The sequence below is a fragment of the Cheilinus undulatus genome, linkage group 2, assembly GCF_018320785.1.
Source record: "Cheilinus undulatus linkage group 2, ASM1832078v1, whole genome shotgun sequence".
In the NCBI taxonomy this organism is placed as follows: Eukaryota; Metazoa; Chordata; class Actinopteri; order Labriformes; family Labridae; genus Cheilinus; species Cheilinus undulatus.
In genome coordinates, this window is record NC_054866.1 from 15,368,905 (window position 1) to 15,389,866 (window position 20,962).

Consider the following 20,962-nt stretch of genomic DNA (forward strand, 5'->3'; position numbering starts at 1 on the left):
CACACAAATATGTACCCCTGGCCTGTCCACAATCCCCTCAAGTACTCAAGTACCAGAAAAATCCATTCCCTCTCCCCCTCTCTTTCTTCACCTTTCAGAAAATGTGAGCTGAAACAAGCCCTTCATACAAGTTTGTTGTTTGACAAATGCATTAATTGTTGTATTTGCTGTGGTGAGATTTCAGGTTCAAAATTTAAAAAGCTATTTAAATGTGGATCAATTTTGACCCTTTTGACAAGGGGAGTATACAGAATATTAGACAACACAAGGGTTGGCCTTGAGTCAGGGTGAATGTTTGTGCAAAGTCTGAGGAAAATCCCTCAACCTGTTCTTGAGATATCGACTTCATAAGGATGGCCCAGACAGATAACCTGATAAGATAATCCCTCTAGCCTTGGCTTGTTCCCTGTGGAGTCATTTAAAACGGAATGAACTGTATGAAAAATGCACATTATTTCAGAGAAAAAGTTCAGTAATTGTTAATATCTTGCCAAGAGTGAAATGAGATAACCTCTGATTGTTCCTGCACCTGGAAGAAGAAGTGCCTCAGAGAATAACCTACCAGAAACCAGAAACATTTGTTATGGTCCTCTTTTTTTAGACTGAAAATAAGATACTGTGTGTCTGGGTTAGAGTTATTTAGAAGGGTTATTTGGACGAATGTCATAACTTTAAAGTCCAAGATTGATAAAGCTAAATTTAAAAAAAAGTATAACTGCATTTATCATCTTTGTCTACATACTGCCTTCTTCTGATTGTTCCTTTTTCTGAAATAAATACACTCTTTGACTTTCTTTACATGTCTGAAGTTTGTATCCACCCTTCTCTCCATTTCCTATCTTCCCTCTTCTACTTGCCAAGTCTTCTTTTCTTCTTCACATTCTCGCCTTCTTACTGACCAGATTCCAGTGCAGAAGTTCTGGAGGTGGACCACGACAGACAGCTGGTCTACTGTGAGACCCTGTGTGTCTCGTCTCTAGCCGCACTCACACCTGCCCAGCTGAATGGCAGTGCATGCAGTGACACTGTAGCTGGACTGGGCCGTCTGGGGGTGGCACAGCCCAGTGACGAGCAGGTAGCAGGAAGATTATCGGCCCCTGTGGTGACCACTCAGCTGGACACGCGCAACATTGCCTTTGAGAGGTGAGATGGATACCAATATACACAGATTATAAATACACAGGGTGCTAAATTATAGGGTGGTTTCACATCAGGGACTTGGTCTTGTGTCCAAGTACACTTGACCTCAAAATCTGCATCATCTGATCAGGGTGTAAGGAGAGTCTGTTGTAGTAAGGTTGTTAGAACTTTCAATATGTTGATATTTTTTTGATAAAGTGGTTTAAATGGTACAATATTGATTAGTTTACACTCAATAGTACTAAAAGAACTAAAGTTTTGAAGAAATTGGTGTATAGATATATGTATTTTAACTCAAAGATGCCATGAGTGGAGAGACAGAGACATTGTGCAGCAATTGGTAATCAAATGCCACCAAAAATCAACATAGATTTAATTGTTTCACTGATACCCCCCCCCACACACACACACACACACACACACACACGCACACACAAAAGGCCTATGCATGCTTTACTGATTGTTCATGGTTTTAATCAATATTTGCAAATCTAATTTTGGCAGCTTAAGAACAGACAAAGCCCCCCCCCAAGATCTTTGGCGCTACCCCTGGTCCTGGACCCCAAGTTGGGAACCAATGCTGTAGCTTATATAGAGCAATGATACGGAGGGAGAAGATGCTAAAACACACCAGAACCTCTACACAGTCAAGAAAGAAGATTTTGGATCCTGTTTGACTGAAGCCCACTGTGTGCCTTTATCCACTCAGCCTTGTTTAACCCTTTACCTACTGACTCTAAAAATGGCGATTTGGACATATTTTGTTATTATGGCTGTAAAATAGTCAGGAAATGCACTAAGTCTGAGAGCTTTGGTCCCTTTTCCCAGGAGTACTTGAACGTAACTTTTCAACATTTGGTTAATGATTATTGCACATTATATGGAATTGTCAGCAGTTTAAAAGAAGAAAAACACAGAAATGGATTTGTTTTTTTATGGCTTTTATGAGAAGAAATTTTGTTATTGCTCATAAGGTTTTGATTTGACATTTGAAATGTGAACCTATACATCTTTAGAACAATCACCAGTTATTTTTTGAGTCTAGGACTCTGGGTGTACAAAACACAGTGCAAAAGATAACTATATACATAGGTGAAAATTAGTGCAAATAAAGGTGGAAAAATGCATTCTCAATATTCTCAAGTGACATATTATTATTGCACATGACAGACACGCACAAATGCCACTGTCAAACGCTTTTTTCTTTAAAACAAAACACCACTCTCGCTCACTCTCCTTTTACTCTTTTCCTTCAGTCTCCTTTTCTCTCTCATCTTCTGCCAAAGCTGCTGTTTTTGCGGTGCTGTTCGACATTCCCATAATATACAGTGCTGAACAAATTTATTAGACCACCACCCAAAGTAAGGTTTATGCCACAGCTGCCCTAAATTAACAGCATTGGTAATTACCAAAATCATTTTTTATGTTTCTGCAATGGTTAATACACCAATATGTAGAAGCTCTTTAACCCAAATGATATTTTTGATGCTAAAATATAATTATTATTGTTATCCATGAATTTTCAAATGTACTGATTTACAAAAAACTGAAAAAATAGTAAAGCACATTACTATTTCTTGATTAATATATCAAATTATAGTTATTTACTTGCATTCCTGAACAGAAAAATGAGTTTTAGTTGTTGAATGTTATGCTTGATTAATTTCTGACTTCTCAGAGAAGCCCAGCGAGCCGGCTCAAATTTGGGTATAAAAAGGTGAATTCAGTTTGAAATTCCTCATTCCTGTTCAAAATGGTAAAACGTGGAGAGCTCACTGAAAATGAAAGAATCCTCATTAAAGCACTTCATGATGCTGGATGGTCTCTGAGACACATATTACAGGTGGTCTAATAAATTTGTTAAGCACTGTATATACCACACATCATATATTGCCGGAAAGCACAGATTCTCAGCTCTCTGTCAGCGTTGGAATTTTTTAGATTGAGAAAACTTTCGAGGAGTTACAGTGTTGAGAATCCGTGTAGCAGTCTCATGATACCTCTGGTGTTTTGCTATGAATGCTTACGTCATATAGTTGCAAGCACCGTAATGAACCATATATGTGCGCATGCCCACAATTCTCAGCTTTCCAACACCATTGGAATTTTTCTGATCGGACAAACTTTGACAGAGTTATGGTAATAACACTCCGGGCATATAAAACACAGCGCCGACGCTGGGTCAGTAGGTAAAGGGTTAATTAACTGGTTGGAAAATATTTTTTATTAAAGAAGTCACTTTAGTGTCTGTTAAAGATGCAGAGGATAATATCAGAGTTTGTTACAGACAGATAGAGAACAGATAAGAGGGACACTGATGTCTCCTGGTCCCTAAAGTTTCCTTTTAAATCCCACCTGTGGACTGATGACAGCCGTGTAGCCCTGCACAAACACTACCAACCATAAAATGACCTCAGTAAGAAAAACATAAACATAACAAATGGGGCAGAATAACTTCAGTCTCTAAATTTAAAAAAAAATGCCATATTTACCAGTTTTTGCTGTCCAGGAGATCATTTTTGTTGCTGTTGTGTTGACACAAGTATCAATATTGTTCAGTTTTAATTAGCATCATATCAAAATTCTACTTAGTAGAGCATGTATCTGTACATTGAAAGCTTAGAAAGACTGAAATATCAGTTTTAGATTCCTGCAATCACCTCTGAAGCAGAAAAACAGCATTTTGCATAGAAACATCTCATTTGCAACAGCCCTCAGAATGGGCAAATGGTAAAGCAAGCAAACAGCGGTGTCACAGTCAATCATGACCCAGTTTACTGGGGAATTTTTAACCAAATGAGATGTTGAAAATAGAGAAAGTACTCATACACATCTCTGTAGTTTTCCATTAAATGCATGTCCCATGATTATATTTAGACACTTAAATGAAAACCAAACAAAGAAGTGTTCAGTTACTTTGGCTTTTGTATGCTCTGTGATACTGCCCATTTATGAAAATATGCCTCTTTCAGTCCAGTCTTTACAAGTTTCTCTTTTTTGAGCCCCCTCAATGTGACTCATTTGTCAGTCACTGACATTTTAGTTGTTAGGCAAATTCTAATATGTTACTTTTGGTTACTTTCAACTGAAACTACACTTCAGAGTTTCAGCCGAGGTTCATCTACTCTGGAATTTAAAAAAATATCCTCAGTCGTATAAAGGGCTCAGAGGGAGGAAGGATAAGACATGCCCACTCCCTTCTCCCTGCTGTCCATATCACATTATTCAGTCGATACTGTTTTTTAGATTTGATTGTAGCCATAATGTCACAGTCATTTGATGAGGACTTACCACGAGCTACCTGTGTGTAACAATGATTTATAGCCATGTAGAAGACACAGGTTCATATATTATCCACTTCAATTTAAGAAAACATGGTTGTTCTTGATTTCAGACAACAGCACCACATTACTCATAATCCTAGAGTGTCTAAGGCTGGCCACACCCGAAACGATTGTCAACCACAGACAGAAGGACAAATTTCAAATATCTTTTCATCTTAACTTGTGGCAACATTTTTTGCCCAAGGTACACCTGAAGTCTGGACAAATTCTTCAGGCACATCATATTCATATCCATGCAAAACAGCCTCTTTAATACTTTTTATAGTATCTTTAGTCATTGTACGGTTTTAATAATAATGTAGGGGATATATAAATTCCCATGGCACACCTAAACCTGTCTCTGTGCCTTGTTGCATCATTCGAGAACCCCTACACTAGACAGCTCAGCCAGACCATCAGGCCACTGGAGACCAAACACCCTCTAACCTGCCATCAACCACACAGTGGAGATTCCACACGTGGGATTTCACAGAATCTGGCGTGATCAAATGTACAGAATAAAAATAAACATGGATGACTATCGATATCCTCGGCTTGCTGTCCCACCACAGTAGGCTGTCCAGGCAGGCCTTGCAGTTGCAGCAAATGTCATAAAACAAGGACAAGAATTTGAATGAAATCCTGGCCACAATGATGGCAAAGTTATGTTTATGATTGCGAGTGTTGAAAGCACACAACATCCAGCTGGTAACGCTGCCTGGTCTGCTTGATCTCATTGTTTTGGTTCGGATATTCCGTCTGAGGCACTATTACCTGCAATTGTCAATATCCAATGTCTTAAATATTCACAATTTGAGAGGCTATGATGGCTATGATGCTATTTGGAGCAGTAAAATAATCGTGTTGATGCCACATACTTGAGGATTAATCGGACAAATGATCATTTGCGTCAAACCTCCACTCAGGATATCCCTCCTGATTGTCAGGGGAGGCAAATCTGGCCTCAAACCGGGCTTAAAATTATCAAGTGTGTGGCCAGCCTTAGTGACATCCCTGATTGGTTGATCCCATCTTTAGACTAGAAACTCTGTTGTATGCTGCTACTAGTGAATTCAACAGTGATTTTTCAACAAAAGATGGTTTAAATTTGGCCAAAGAAGATATGTGGTCATGTGGAAGATACAAGCAAGACTATTATTGACCTAAAAAAGCATCTTTTATTCTGGATCTTAGTCAACAGCGGTACATTACCCACAATCCTGGAGTGTCAGGGCATCGTCTCTGATCGGTGGTCCTCCAAATTTGGCTGTGTGTTGCTAGGAGTGGAGTAAATAGACTGTGAAAAAACGCAGTAATTGTTATGCTCTGTGGTGGCAACAGATGGCATCACATACATCACAGAGCTCAAGATCAGTTACTATAAACATTTAAAATAAATTCAGTTGCAGCAGCAAGTTTCAACCTGTTGAGGGCAGTCTCAATGTACATTTTTAAGACAAACTGCAGAATTTGAATACTTATTCAAAAATGTCTATATTTGGACCCTAACTGCTCAACAATAGTACTAAATCTCCTATCTGAAAATAGTGGTGTGAGGGTTTAGTTACTAGCTTGTTTTATACCATTTTTTATACCATTAGAACAATTTTCCTGGACCTAAAAGTACAACCCATTTGCCATTTTAAAACAAAGATGATACCTGACAATCAGAGAAATAACTTGGTATCATCTGTGTTGCAGGAATAAGACGGGTATACTGGGCTGGAGGAGTGAGAAGACGGAGATGGTGAATGGATATGAAGCCAAGGTAGGGTACAATCCACCTGCACAGCTCACTGAGCTCTCACTATCAACAACTGTTGACAGAATACAAAGTGATATTCCCTTATTCGACTTCACTTATAACTTCTAACGTTAACTATTCCCAAAGTTATTTTAAAACCTGTCTTCCAATCTTTGAGGCCTTTGATTTAGAAACTTTGATTAGTATCTATTTTGGCTGCCCCCAGGAGCACAAAGGTGATTCAAGTTGATGATTTGGTCAGCATGTGTTTTTCAATTAAGTAAGAGGAAGACATGGCTACACTTTATAATATTTCTTTTCAAACACTAGAGCTGAGCCACATGCTAACATCCACAATAATACCAGTTTATATTTTTAAATGGAAAAAAGTATATAGCAACATCCATGATGTAGCCCTTTAACATCCACCAGGCACCAAATGCAGGAAGATTTTCTGTCTTGCAGAAACTTTTCAGAGGACTATGTGCCACTATGCGCTATAAATGCTTGTATCAGAAAGTCATGATAAGACACCTGAGTTTGAAGCCTGTTCAGTGCAGGTGGAACCACTCCCTCTTTCTCATCTTCATGTTGCAGAGCTTCCCAGCAGCTCACTGACACACAAACACCTACACAGACATGCAGACAGAGACAGCAGCCACAGTGTCTGCTGCTGTGGTAAAACTGACCAAACCACACAGTTCAGAGCACAAGTGACTCATGGGTCAATGAAAATGTATCTTTATGGTGTTAAATGGATTCACTGCTTTTAAACACCTTTAAGAGTCTCAGTGAAATGAAAGCAGCAGTTAATGTGCGTATATGATTCAGAGACCAGCTGAGGACAGCCTGATGAACTGTCTTCACAGCAATTTGATGTCATTAACAGCCTGGAGTCAACTTAGACAGGGTACACAGTGCGGGATAATCCTGCTGATTTTGGGTCAGATTCCCCCTTCTCACCAAAGTCAGGAAAGTCCGGATTATCAGATGGCTCTACAGATTATCTTGACAGATTTTCCTGTGGTGTGAGGTCTGCTGAGGGGGATATTTCCCACTACAATCTACTTAATCGACAATCCTAGCTGCCCCGACTTGAGATCGTAAATATTTAACATGTTCAATACTCACAAACAGAATTCCTGTTGTGTGGGGGAACATAGAGAAAGGCCGAGCAGGCATGTGCAGGATTGTTATGTCAAATTGAGTACTAGCCAACCAGGAAGCAATGCAATGTGAAGCATAAAGTTAGATGTGAAAAATGTTGCACCAACAAAATTATTTCAGACAACACAAGCGTTTATATGTGCCCTTGAAAACACATCACAGTCAACCTGACACTGACTGAAAGTGCTGCTGCAATGGATGCAACAGGTACCTAAGAACTAGTCATATTTAGTCTGTTTAGTCTAAAACCATCTCTGGTTGTTGGGAAATTAATCTCTCAATTAGGGGTGTGCTTATTGATCATCTTCTTGCACACCAAACACCATACAGGCGTACCCCAGGGGTATGCCTGTATGGTGTCTTTGTGTTTACATTGTTAAAAAGCAAACCTGTTTTGCCATACTTTTGTATTTACTGAGTTGGATTTGGCCAGAAGCAGATAAGAAGCAATGGGAATGGAATGGCCGATTAACTTTTATAGCAGCTGTAAAGCTATTGCTAACAGAACACAGTGAATTGTGTGCTCTTGTTTCAGGTGTATGCGGCCTCTAATGTAGAACTGATCACCAGGACCAGAACAGATCATCTCTCTGACCAGAACAAGAACAAGGTGAAAGGTGAGTCACTCTAATTTATTCTTTGGTGCCAGATAAGTGTGAGAATCTGTTACCTCTTATTTAGATTACAAAAGCAAACAAATTGTTTTTAGGCTTGTTCATTGTGATTGTTTGACTATGCCCTCTCAGTCCTACTCATCACTCCAGTGTTTGTTCTTAAGGTGGTAAGACTCCACTGCAGAACTTTCTTGGCATTGCAGAGCAACACATGGGGCCCAGCAATGGGGTAAGTAACGTGTTTAACCTTTAGTTTAGGAAATGGGATCAAAACTACTCCTGGATCATGTGAATATTGAGACACACTAGCAGACACTCCAAAAACACCCTTTAATTATGTTCAAGTAACCATGGGGGTCAATTCTACCGTGCTGCAGAGAAAATACTTGGCAATAGTTGGTCCAGTCGGAAGTTGCCAAGCAACTGTTGCTCTAAGACATGTGTCTCTGATTGGTGGGTCAGAGGACCACTAGTCAGAGAGCCAACAAAGAGTTAATTGTTTGTGCAAGGCTGTTTCATTACTGTTAGTGTTTTTATTTTTGCCAAACCAAAGATTAGTTTTCATGAAACGACCTTATAATGCAACAATAATACAGAAGGCTATTAGACTTTGGCAGCCTTCACTTTCTGCTGTTAATTAAATGGTGGTTTATGTATGGAAGGTGTACTAAAGTACATTTAAGCGGGATGTACTTCCTATTAGGATGTGAAAAGCTGAAGTAAGTGCTCTTATTTGTTCTGAAGTTTTTACAAAATGTGATCTTTCATTGTGCTGTTAGAAATGTCAGCAGAAAAGTCTGAAAATCAAAGTAGGTATGTGAGTTCCATTATAAAGCACAAAAAGGGGCTTAAAACAACCAAATAGACATACACTACATGGAAAAAAGTATTTGGACAGTATTAGAGTGTTGAGAACGTGCTCTATTGAGTGACAAATCCAATCGGTTTAGCAGTGTCAACTGTGAAGATTGATGGACCGGGGATAATGGTATGGGGCTGTTTTTCAGGGTTTGAGATTGGCCCCTTATCTCCAGTGAAGGCCAATCTTAATGCTTCAGCATACCAAGACATTTTTGACAGTGCTATGCTTCAGATGGTGAGGCAACAGTTTGGCGGAGGCCCTGTTCTTTTCCAACATGACTGTTCCCCTGTGCATTAAGCAATGACTATAAAAACATGGTTTGATGATTTTGGTGTTAAAGAGCTTGACTGGCCCATACATATCCCTGACCTCAACCTCACTGAGCACCTCTAAAGTGAACTGAAACTGGATTGCGAGCCAAGCCTTCTTGTCCAACATTAGTGCCTTACCGAATATACGCTGTACAGAACGAATGGGCACAAATTTCCACAGAAACACTCCAAAATCTTTTGGAAAGACTTCAAAGAAGAGTGGATGCTCTTAAATTTGCAAAGGGGGGGGGGCAACTCCATATTAAAGCACATGTATTTGAAAAGTGTCATTACAGACCCTGTTGGTGTAATGGTCAGGCAGGCCAAATACTTTTTTTCAATATATAGTAGTTTACCATAACATATTAGAATACTCCTTAAACGCCTGCTGTAATTGAAATAAAAAATGTGTTGTTAAGCTGGACTTTTAAATAACCATTCCTCTCTGTCTGCAGGCCCTGGTTACCCAGATGTCTTGTCCTGCTGTGACCAATCCTGCAGCACTGACAGCTGAGGAATACTTCAACCCCAGCCTTTCACCAACTCAGAGGGACATCGGCCATCCTTGCCACCTCACCACCAAGACCCAGAGGTGACGCAGATTATATTTAGAAATTTGTCTCACTGCCAAGTACACAATAACCCCAAAAGACAGAATCCTGGTGTGTGTACTGAATAAAGGGAGACATTTAGGTTTCATTGTTTTTGAAGCCAATGATCCTACATAAGAGCCTGCATGGGCCTGTCATATTTAGAATTCTATCGCATTGTCCTTTAACATTTTAAATAAATAGAAAGAGGATATCATGAGTTTAGAGTGCCTCTTACTCTGTGTTCATTTTTGGCCAAGTCTAAATAGAAACAGTCTTAGGCTTCACGATGTTAGAAAGAAGCTAGGGGACTGCAAACAACCATACTTCATTTACTGTACTAAACTGTATTTATTGTCCTTACAAACATTGTAATCAATAATCAGCTAATTCCTCATCATTTCTCTCTCATCAGTCTGTAGGCAACTGTCGCTATCATCATCTGATAGACACTTTATACCTATGAGAACAGAGTTATGTTTTCTTCACTACTAGTGAAGTTAGTAGAGTTAAACTACTTCCAGAAAAGATCTCCTGAGGTTAGCTTTATTTGGTACCATTCACTGGGCTTGTGTTAAGGTGTGTGGTCTTTTTATTTGCAGGTTTAAAGCCAAGCTGTGGTTGTGTGAGTCCCATCCTCTGTCCCTGGCAGAACAAGTGGTACCTATCATCGATCTCATGGCCATCTCAAACGCCCTGTTTGCCAAGCTTCGTGACTTCATTACTCTGCGCTTGCCACCTGGCTTCCCTGTCAAGATTGGTAAGAGCTCATTTAGTGAGATGAAGAGAAGCAGGAAGGGAGGGAGGTTAAAGTGATGGCTGGCTAAATAAAATCAATGATGCAAGGTTTTTAACTGAATTAAAAGATGAAAGATTAAAAGAGGAAGATCTGAACTTAATTTGAAAAAGGGAAAAGTTCAATAAACAACACAAATATAGGTAATTTAATGATGAAATGTAAACAGTGATTTAAAAGACCACTCTGTCAACTTTTTTTCTTTTTATTTAATGCAGAGATCCCTCTCTACCACATCCTGAATGCCAGGATCACATTCAGTAATGTGAACGGCTGTGATGAAGGAGCTGGTATACGTACTGACAATGAAGCTGGAGTGGAAGGGGAGGGACAGAGAGACACTATGAGGACAGACACCCCATCTCCAGGAAGTGACTCCTCCAGTGTATCCAGCTCCAGCTCAACAAGTGAGAACTGAACAGCATGGAGTATCAAGTTTTCCACTGAGCTACAGTGTCGTCTTTATGAAAGCTCTGTCTTGAGATGATAGACACATTTGAAAGTTAAATCTTACATGTTCCCCATTTCTTTCCAACATGAAGTTCTTAGTTTAATTTGTTTTGTTTTAGTTTTGGTGTTTATTATTAGTGAATTAACACAATAACTGGGTAAAGCTGAGAGATTGGCCAGATTCCATGTCTGTCTTTGGGCAGATCTATCTTGCACAGCTTCAGTCTAAAATACTTGATCTCGGACAGTGAATGGCTAGACCAATCAGCTTTATTTAAGGAGAAGCTGTGGGTGTGGTTTAGTCATATTGCAAGCCATTGAGCAGTGGCAGCCAGCAAAGAGATTAGTGTGAATGTTACTATAGTGACAGTTTTATCAGAACTGGATACATATCTTTATTAAAAGAAGAGCAATGATCACCTGGTCAGCACATAACCGTGTCACCTCTGATTGGGTTGCACTGAATGTGAAAGACCAACCTTTGTTCATTCACCCTGCATGTTTCTTTTTTTAACATCCTCCCCTTCCCAAAGACCGTCTGGGCTGTTGTCCAGGTCGATGTAAAACATCATGAGACTTGGATATGTGAAAAGTCTATAGCAGGGTTTCTCAACCATGTTTGAATTTGTAATGCTAGGTTTTGGTTGTTGAAATATTAACAATTGTTATTATCATTATTAATTTAAATGAATAAAATTATTAATCACATTTAATAAGTAACAGGGTACCACCCTGAAGACAGGGAACAACAACCAAAAAGAAGCAGAAATTCTTCCAAGTCCAAGAGTTAAAATTATACTAATTTTAACATTTAATAAGAATTGGTATTTGAATCGATAGATGTGAGATCATACAAAGACCATTAAATCTGCAGATTTTTTTTTTTTTTACAATATATATGTACGGTAATCTCAGACAACTTCTCTTTAAATCTGTTAAAGAATTTATTTAACAAGTCGGCATCAGTCAGAATAAATCACAAAACAAATAACTATTACAAAACTCAACTCAACAAAACAAACTTTTTGACAAAGCAAAGAAAGCCAAACATCTAAGAGAGATAGAGAAACAAGATGGCTGAATCACATGTAACTGTACATGAGATTTTAAAAATGGTGGACTGAGAACAAAGAAACCTCCCTGCCGGGGCTAAGGAGTCTACAAAATCAGTATGGTAGCTTCACCACACAGAAACTCACTTGCCAGACATTGATTTAATGGCAATAACACTAGTGTTTGTGCAGGTGAAGGCACTGTACTGGATATAAATGGATACAGCAAAGTAAATAAACACAAATAAGCAAAGAAGACAAATATAGCCTTCAGGATAAGAGCAGGGCTTGTATCATCCCTCTAACAGCTGGAGAAGAGTTGTTTGTCCTTCTTTGGGTACTAGTGCATTTTTTGCTCAACTCCTGTCCTGATGACATCAAAAAAAGGAAGAAAACTTTTTGTACTCAACTGGCCAATTGCTGACTATGCCAAACATTATTTGAGGTAGGGAGCACAAAGCACACAGTTGAAGGGAGCAGGTCTGCTGCATTTTAGCGGCAATGGAATGACCTATAAGTGAGGGGTCACAGGGACTGTATTACATTTAGACCCCATACTTATCTCCTCAGGTCTCCCGCTATCAGACAGGAGAATGAGTCCTCTTTGAATGTGCTGCAAGGGCTCCTGGGAAGATGAGTCCCCGCCATATATATGGCCCAATGTCCTGTTTAGCCCCCAAAACTACAACGACAGGCTTCCAAACTGCCATGTTGGCCAAGTCTTTGTTTTTCAACATGCTGATTCCAACAACCTTCTTTCTGTTAAGGCACCTTTTAAACATTCAAAAGATCTCAAGTCACCTATAACCATAACTAGTTTCAGAGCAATCTGCAGATGATCCATTACACAAATATACAAGATCAGTTACACATTTTTTTGTTGTAAAAGGGTGACATTTCCTCACCAAATGGCTTATTTCAGACTTCTTTGTTTTATTCTAGAAGTGATTCCTGTGCTGCCTGTTTCTTTCTTTTTTTACCACTTAAGTATGACCCCCCTCACTGTTTGGTAGCATTCTCCTTCATCTTTTGCCCTTTGCCTTTGCTACAGTGTCATGTCGAGCTGGAGAGATTCCCCCATGTGTGTTTGAGCCCCCTCCTGGATACACCATGCTGGGCGGCAAACAGAGAGACAGCATGAGGGATGAGGAGGAGGACCTACTTCAGTTTGCAATACAGCAGAGTCTGCTGGAAGCCGGATCTGAATATGATCAGGTGGGCTGAGTGGGACTCTCCTGAGGGATTGATATCCTTTAAAATCAAACAAGACCATTAAAAAAACAAAAAGTAAAGAAGTAGAAATAATGAACACTTTCAAAATAAAAAAAAACATATTAAAATCACTTAATATGATAAATTGCTTTTGATGTTAGGAGAAAAGTGCCATTTTATTAACGGCTGCCTCAGGATATTTTGAAAAAGTAGAGATGGTGCACTTAATTTTCTTCGTTTGAACACAGTAAAAGAATGATGTTGATGAATTAGTGGCAAGGCTGTAGCAGGATATGTGATGTGGTTTGCACAATCAACTTTAGCAGCCCACTGTGCAGAGCTGTTGTGCAGTTGACCCTTGACCCTTTGTCAACCCCCCCCCACTCTTGTTAACAGGTAATCCCTCATTGCTGGGATTTACACAACTGAGCACATCCCATAATTTGACCAACTTTTATTTCTATTTGATTGATACAGTTCTAATATAAACTTGGCCTCAGTGAAAGAAGAAAGAAAAAATATGGTTTGGTATGTGAGAATAACTGGAAATCTCTAAAAACCTGTTAAATATTTCATAATATTAGTGATGTCTGATGCTAGTGACATCAACTAACTTATGCTGTCCGCCCATGTTGAATCAACAGAGTGCTTGTGCAAAGGAGATAAATAAGATGTGTCATTCTATCTTATCTGCCTCACTAGACTAGCATTTACATTAAGTTGTTAGAGCTAGTTAGCAACACTGATGCTACATCATGCTTATACTGCAAGTAAGTTTGCTTTTAAGAGCTGCTTAACATTAGCAGAACATCACAGATTTTTGGATTTAAAAATCTTTTATTTTAACTTCAAACAACAAAGTTTTTTATGTGGTGCTTGATGGGTTGAATTGAAGGTGTGGTTGTCCACACAGTTGAATCCAAACAAGGTGTTACCTCCAGTTTCCACATACAACGGCTGCACTGCAATCTGCTGGCGAAATGCACTGTGGAGCAAATCGCTCCCTTTCTAGACAATCAGAACAATTCCACTGTCAGCACACCGGCCCAGCTCTGGTGCATCCCAGAAGTGCCACTCCACTCAACTTTGTTGGTAAAAGGCTGCTGCCAAACAATGTCGGTCCACGTAAAGCAGATCCATCCAAAAAGCTGGGAAAATGTGCTAAGTATCCAGTCAACTTCAAAATACAGCACAATGCACAGACTCCTGATGGCACACCATTTCCATATCAATATTACTGTATGTCTCATCCTGCAGCACAAGTAAAAGGTCAGTGGGTCACAGAGCTACAACCATGCCACAGATGAGGAAAAGTTAACTTTTGAGATGGAAAATCACAGAATTTTAATTGAAAACACAGATTCTTTGCAGGAAACATTAACCTTTTAACTCCCTAATGTACTCACCCATGGGGGCAGCAATAAAATCATGGAATCTGACAAATATGGAATATGACAAAGCATTTTGCATAGGTGATTAATGTACAGTGGTGTGAAAAAGTATTTGCTCTCTTTCTGATTCCTGAGTTTTTTGCATATTCATCACACTTACATGTTTTGGATCATCAAACCAATCTTTATATTTCACAAAGACAACCCAAGTAAATGGAAAATGCAGTGTTTGAAAGACTATTTAATTTTTTAAGGGGGGGAAAAAATCCAAACGTCTCTGGCTCTGTGTGAAAAATGATTGCCCCCCCTTGTTAAATCATGAGTTAACTGTGATTAACGACAGTTTTTGGAAAGCTGAGTTCAATTTCACTGGCCACACCCAGGCCTGATTACCGTCAGATATGTTGAATCAAAAAATCACTTAAATAGAAACTGTCAGACAAAATGAAGTAGGCTACAAGATTGCATCATGCCACGAGCCAAAGAAATTCAAGAAAAAATGAGAAAAAACAAAGTGATTGGAATCTATCAGTCTGGAAAAGGTTACAAAGCCATTTCCAAGGCTTTGGGACTCCAGCAAACGACAGTCAGAGCCATTAGCCACAAATGGAGAAAACAAGGAACAGTGGTGATCCTTCCCAGGAGTGGTTGGCCAACCAAAATCACTCTGAGAGTGCAACCACGACTCTTCCAGTAGGTCACAAAAGAACCTAGAATGACATCCAAAGACCCGTAGGCCTCACTGGCCTCAGTTAAGGTCAGAGTTCATGACTCAACCATAAAAGACACTGGGCAAAAATGGCACCCATGGGAGAGTTCCAAGGCCAAAACCACTGCTGACCAAAAAGAGCACAAAGGCTCGTCTCACATTTTCCAAGAAACATCTTGATGATCCCCAAGACTTTTGGAGAAATATTCTGTGGACTGACGAGACAAAAGTTGAACTTTTTGGAAGGGTTGAGTCCCGTTACATCGGGTGTAAAAATAACAGCATTTGATGAAAAGAACATCATGCCAACAGTCAAACATGGTGGTGTCAGTGTGATGGTCTGGGGCTGCTTTGCTGCTTCAGGACCTGGACCACTTGCTGTGATTGATGGAACAATAAATTCTGCTGTCTACCAGAAAATCCTGAAGGCGAACGTCTGGCCATCAGTATGTGCTCTCAAGCTTAAGCACTCGTGGGTTATGCAGCAGGACAACGACTCGAAATACACCTGCAAGTCCACCTCTCAATGGCTCAAGAAAAACTAAATTAAGGTTTTTGGAGTTGCCCAGTCAGATGCTGTGGTGTGACCTTAAACGGCAGTTCATGCTGGAAAACTCTCCAATATGTCTGAGTTAAAGCAATTCTGTAAAGAAGAGTGGGTCAAAATTCCTCCACAGTGATGAGAAACACTCATTACCCGTTATCCCAGTGCTTGATTTCAGTTATTGCTGCCAAGGGTGGCACAACAAGTTTGTAGGTTCAGGCGGCAATTACTTTTTCACACAGGGCCAGAGGGGTTCGGATTTTTTCCCCCCCTTAAAAAATTAGATAATCATTCAAACACTGCATTTTCTATTTACTTGGGTTGTCTTTGTGAAATATAAAAATTGGTTTGATGATCCGAAACATGTAAGTGTGATGAAATACTTTTTCACACCACTGTATGCCTACAGCCTAAATCTAGAGCCCGTATAAAATAACAGTGACATCAAATAGGGCAAAAATCAATAACACGAGATGATTCAACAGCAGAAATTACCTCCGCTCACGGAAAACGATGGTGTAACTGATGACAGGAAACACAGAGCTGTCACCAAATGCCAGTAAAATCCTCAGCCCTGGTCGTCCTCCAAGTTGTCCCACCTTTCATGACTAATACCATCACAGCCATATTTTACAGAGAACTTTACACCTTGTAGGTAGGTGTAATATTTGATTTATAACTTAAGCCTAAATTGAAACCAGGGCTGGAAATGAACTTTTGTCCTACTTGCCACTTTGGCTAGTGGATTCAAAAATCTACCAGCCACCAACATTTTTTACGACTACCTTATTTTGGCAAGCATTATAATAAGATGAGGTAAAGTATAAAAATCAAGAAGTTTAGTATTTAGTATTGTAGTATGCTATTCAAGATCATGTTTCTCAATCAAGATCAGTAAAGTAAGAGTAAGTTGGTGCACCGATTAGCCAAACTGTTACGGTCTGTACACTCTGGGTCAGTTACTTTCGGGTTTTTGAAAAAATATCTGAAATCCCAAATAACCTCACACACTCAAACCTTGCACACTGAGTCCATTGTGTTTTTATTTGCCTTTACTGCCCAAATTCATCCATCTAAATTACTTGGACTAATGTGAAAATGTTCACAAAATCGAACCTGTTCCAAATAAAAATAACAACAGACAAAAGTGTCTGTGTCAGTGTCCAAACATGTGAAAATGTGTTAAAAATTTGGATGAAAAAAATGGGCTCATTGTAGAAAGGCTTTACTCATTTTAAACTGTATTTTCAACCAATTGTCCCATAACAGTTCATCCAAGCATTTGGTGCGTCACATACAGGGAGACTGTAAATTCATGCAGTGTTTTCCTGCCTTTTCCTCTCATAAATTAGTGATTTCGTGTGCCGTTGTAAATCGCAATTTACATTCAAACTGGGCTCTGAGTTTATGCACAGCTGGTGCTGTAGTGATCCGAGGATTGAGGTTTTAATGTTGGACCCAATATGCAGAACCGGACACAGAGAAGCAGTTAAAGTGTTTATTTGAGGGGAAACAGGCAGTGGAGGGAGGGGGGAATCCAGGGTCCGAGGAGTGAGGGGAATCCAAGGGCGTGAGGGCTCCAGGCGTGAGGTGAAGAGGGGAGAGGCTGGTGAGTGAATCCAGAGTGAGAGTGAGGCAGCGTGGCAGAGATTGGGCTAGCGCTGTCAGCTCATGGAGGCACTGGAAAAAACGGAGAAGGCAGGATTAATCTCAGGGTAACACACGTAGTAGAAATCTCTCTCTCTGGAAAATTACTCAGAGTGACGATGAAATCACTAGGAGTCAGAAAGCGGGAATCATCTGCCATTGGTGAAGGCACATAGCCGAGCTTAAGAGCAGGGTGGTGATTGTTGTGATGAGTAACAGGTGTGCAGGAACCAGGAGAGTCAGTGCAGGTGAAGATGCCCAATCTCTGTAAAGAGAGAACAAGAACTCCACGCAGGAAGTGGTCACACAGGAAGTTAACAAAATAACACCAAAAACTGCAAATCACCACAGGTGCAGCTGTTCTCCAACTGTAGACACGTTCTTTGTCCAACAAATTCATCCTGAAAAGTCCCAAATTATCATATTAATGGGAGACTTCTATTTTAAAAAAACATCATGTAAACACAGGAAACATAAACAAAGATTAATGAAAATTTTTGAGGACTTAACATGTGTAATATGCACGGTGAGAAAATTAAAATAACTTTTTCATGAACCTGATTCTGGTTCAGACATGTAGCGCTGGACAGGTCAAGTAGAGCAGACATATAAGCGCTCTGTTTGTAACAATTTTTAAAAGTTGATAGAGGATCGTCTCTGCGTTGAGTACATGTGTTTTCAGCTCATTATTCTTTCCACTAACAGCAGACTAGAGCAAATATTACTATCTCATTTTTCATGATTTTTAGACTTAGTTTTCATTGCTTAGGGATCACTATCATCACAAAAATTTTGCCTGCTGTTAATAACAAAGCCTGGAATATATTGATTATTTTTTGTTTTATAGGGACTTTGACGTTCATAATATCGCTAACTTAAAGACAGAGGCACAGGCACATCTGTTTAACCATCTCTTCATCTGTCAGTTTTCCTCTCACCCACTTCTTGCTCTCTCACTTCTTGTGTATTTCTCTGAAGGTGACCATCTGGGAGGCCCTAACCAACAGCAAGCCAGGAACTCACCCTTTTTCCTGTGACCCAAGTCGTCTGGAGAGGTCAGAGGTTCATCTGTTTCCCTTCATCCCACACAAGTTGTTGTCTATTTTCATCCCTTTCTCCTGTCTCTGTTGTACTCATGTTTTGTCTCTGTTTTGTAAAGTACTGCACACATTCATCCTTCCTTTCAAATATATCAATGTATCATATAAGGCAGAAATTCAAGCTGGAAGGCAGGAGCGCTTTTAGAGGAAAGTCATTGGATTTAGATGAGGATGAGAAGCAGGTAGCATGCAAATGAACAGGAATGCAGGCAGACGAAACAATCCTGAGCACAAAGAGAAATTACTAATCCCGAGAAGCCTAAAGCACATCTGTGCCTCTGTGATAGATGCGACAGTGACTTTTTTGTGGTTATTCTTCAGTATGTTGTATCCTTCATTTTCTCCATTTAGGCGTTTTTTTTCTCTTTATCCCTTACTCATATCCTGTACTCCTGTCACCTTACTTAGCCATCCTGCTATTCTGCTCTCATCTCTTGTCTGCTGTGCTATGCGTGTGACTTTGTGGGGAGAAACAGAGGAGGAGGGGACTGGGAAATGAAAGGGTTTCCTGTTTTCGTCAGTCGTCACTGCTGCAGTTGCTCTTCGGCTCTTATCTTTAGACACAGATTTCTTTTTGTATCCTCGCTATTTTAAGAAATGTGGGCAGAAACACAGACTGTGTAAAATGTAATTAAAAATTAAACTAGGCTAGTTTACCTACCAAAGGGGAAACCAGGCACCACTGGCATGAAAAATGTAACATTGTGGAAGGAAATACTTAAAAGGCCTTAAATATATCAGCTAAATCATTGAAAAAGCCAACCTGTTTCAACCATACAGGTCTTTATCAGGGCTTGTAAACAAACGTCTGCCAACAACAGGCAGTAATTGGTGATCACATGAATCAGGAAAAGAAAAGCCTGGTGAGAGTCTTCAACAAAGCTCACAAACAAACAATTGCGGTGTGGACTCACTTGTATCAACTACAGCCAATGAGAGACAGCCACTTGAAGAACATGAAGAGGTTCCACACTAGACTTTGGCTTTGATGAGCATAAATGTGTTGCTAAGCAGGAATTGCAGTGACATCTGCCTTTAAACATCAGCCTAAGCAGGTGTGTCCAAGCTATGGCCTGTGGACCAACTGTAGTCTGTGGTCCAGTATTAATCGTCCTGCAGCAAATTAAAGAAAAAAATGAATTATGGCTCAAATTAGAACATGAGGCCTGTGCTTGACCACATTGTACTTCTTAGTTCCAACACAAAGCAATGCTGATTCTGTAAACCAGTGGTTTCCAAAGTGGGAGTCAGATCCCCAGGGGGTCATGGAACACCAAAGAGGGGGTTGTAGGATGCAAAGAGAAATTTAATATTTGGTTGTTTTTATTCATTATTGCGATAAATATTATTAAATGAGTTAGATTTGAAATAAAAATGTCGTTATTGAGGGAGATTTGTGCTAAATAGTAAGAAAAAAATTTAAAACCTGACATTTAAATATGTACATCATGCTTTATGCAACATCATACACTTGGGACCCCCACCTACCATCTCCAGGGTAGGTGGGCGTCCCTGACACTCTGATGCTGTTATTTTGGGGGTCATGGACTGAAAAGCTCTGGAGCTTCTGCTGTAAAACATTTTGACAAAAAGAAATCACTGACGTACGTTTTATGACTAAATTAAAACAGTGTGAGTGGTAGACCCACTGACGAACAAAACAATGGTATCTCTATTAAAGGTGACATATTTTACCCTTTTAAGACAAGTTTCTATTGTTCTCCGAAGTCCCCAAAACATGCCTGTGAAGTCTATTAGTGAAAAAACACTCTAGTATCGGATTTTTGTATGTATAAAAACCTCTATGTTTCAGAACGAGCTGTTTCGTGTCTGTGGCTTTAAATGTTACTGAGCGGTCTCACTCTGCTCCTGGCCCTGCCCCTCCTTCTGATCTTTCTCTCTGCTACCAGCAAAGAGAAAGATCAGGAGAAGAGGGCGGAACTTTCTTTCAAGCGGGGGGAGGGCCAACCAAACCCAGGGAGGTGCTAACTCCCCATATGACATGATTTTTCTGGTACTTGAAGGGATTCTGGACAGGCCAGGGGCATTTTTTTTTTAGAAAAGCCTGAAAAAGTGATTTTTGCATAATATATCCCCTTTAATGTCCTGATAAATAAAGACAAAAGGATTTTGGCAGCAAATAAACGCATGAATGGCGCTCATTTTCATTGCTGTCTGATTCGTCTCAAGGTCTGATTTACAATGCATATCACACTAATCATCTGTAAGCACCAACACTCCTTTGAAGTTTGGCACATTATTGCAGTTTGCTCTTGTTTTGTGTGTAGCTGTAGAGAAGAGCCATCAGTG

The 20,962-nt window shown here is 39.8% G+C and overlaps 1 protein-coding gene across 3 annotated transcripts in view; it reads left to right on the plus strand.

Annotated features, from left to right (window-relative positions):
* Nucleotides 1–20,962, plus strand: part of ankrd13b (ankyrin repeat domain 13B) — a 60,836-nt gene that overhangs the window by 34,119 nt on the left and 5,755 nt on the right. Inside the window, exons 6-14 of one of the 3 annotated variants that reach the window (XM_041814340.1) lie at nt 903–1,143; nt 6,165–6,231; nt 7,910–7,991; nt 8,153–8,217; nt 9,617–9,753; nt 10,354–10,511; nt 10,766–10,954; nt 13,101–13,264; nt 18,531–18,607. In XM_041814340.1, coding sequence (XP_041670274.1) covers nt 903–1,143; nt 6,165–6,231; nt 7,910–7,991; nt 8,153–8,217; nt 9,617–9,753; nt 10,354–10,511; nt 10,766–10,954; nt 13,101–13,264; nt 18,531–18,607 — 1,180 coding nt within the window. Of the gene's footprint in view, nt 1–902; nt 1,144–6,164; nt 6,232–7,909; nt 7,992–8,152; nt 8,218–9,616; nt 9,754–10,353; nt 10,512–10,765; nt 10,955–13,100; nt 13,265–18,530; nt 19,064–20,962 lie in introns of those variants that run through there. The other 2 variants (XM_041814332.1, XM_041814348.1) reach the window with 2 other exon arrangements.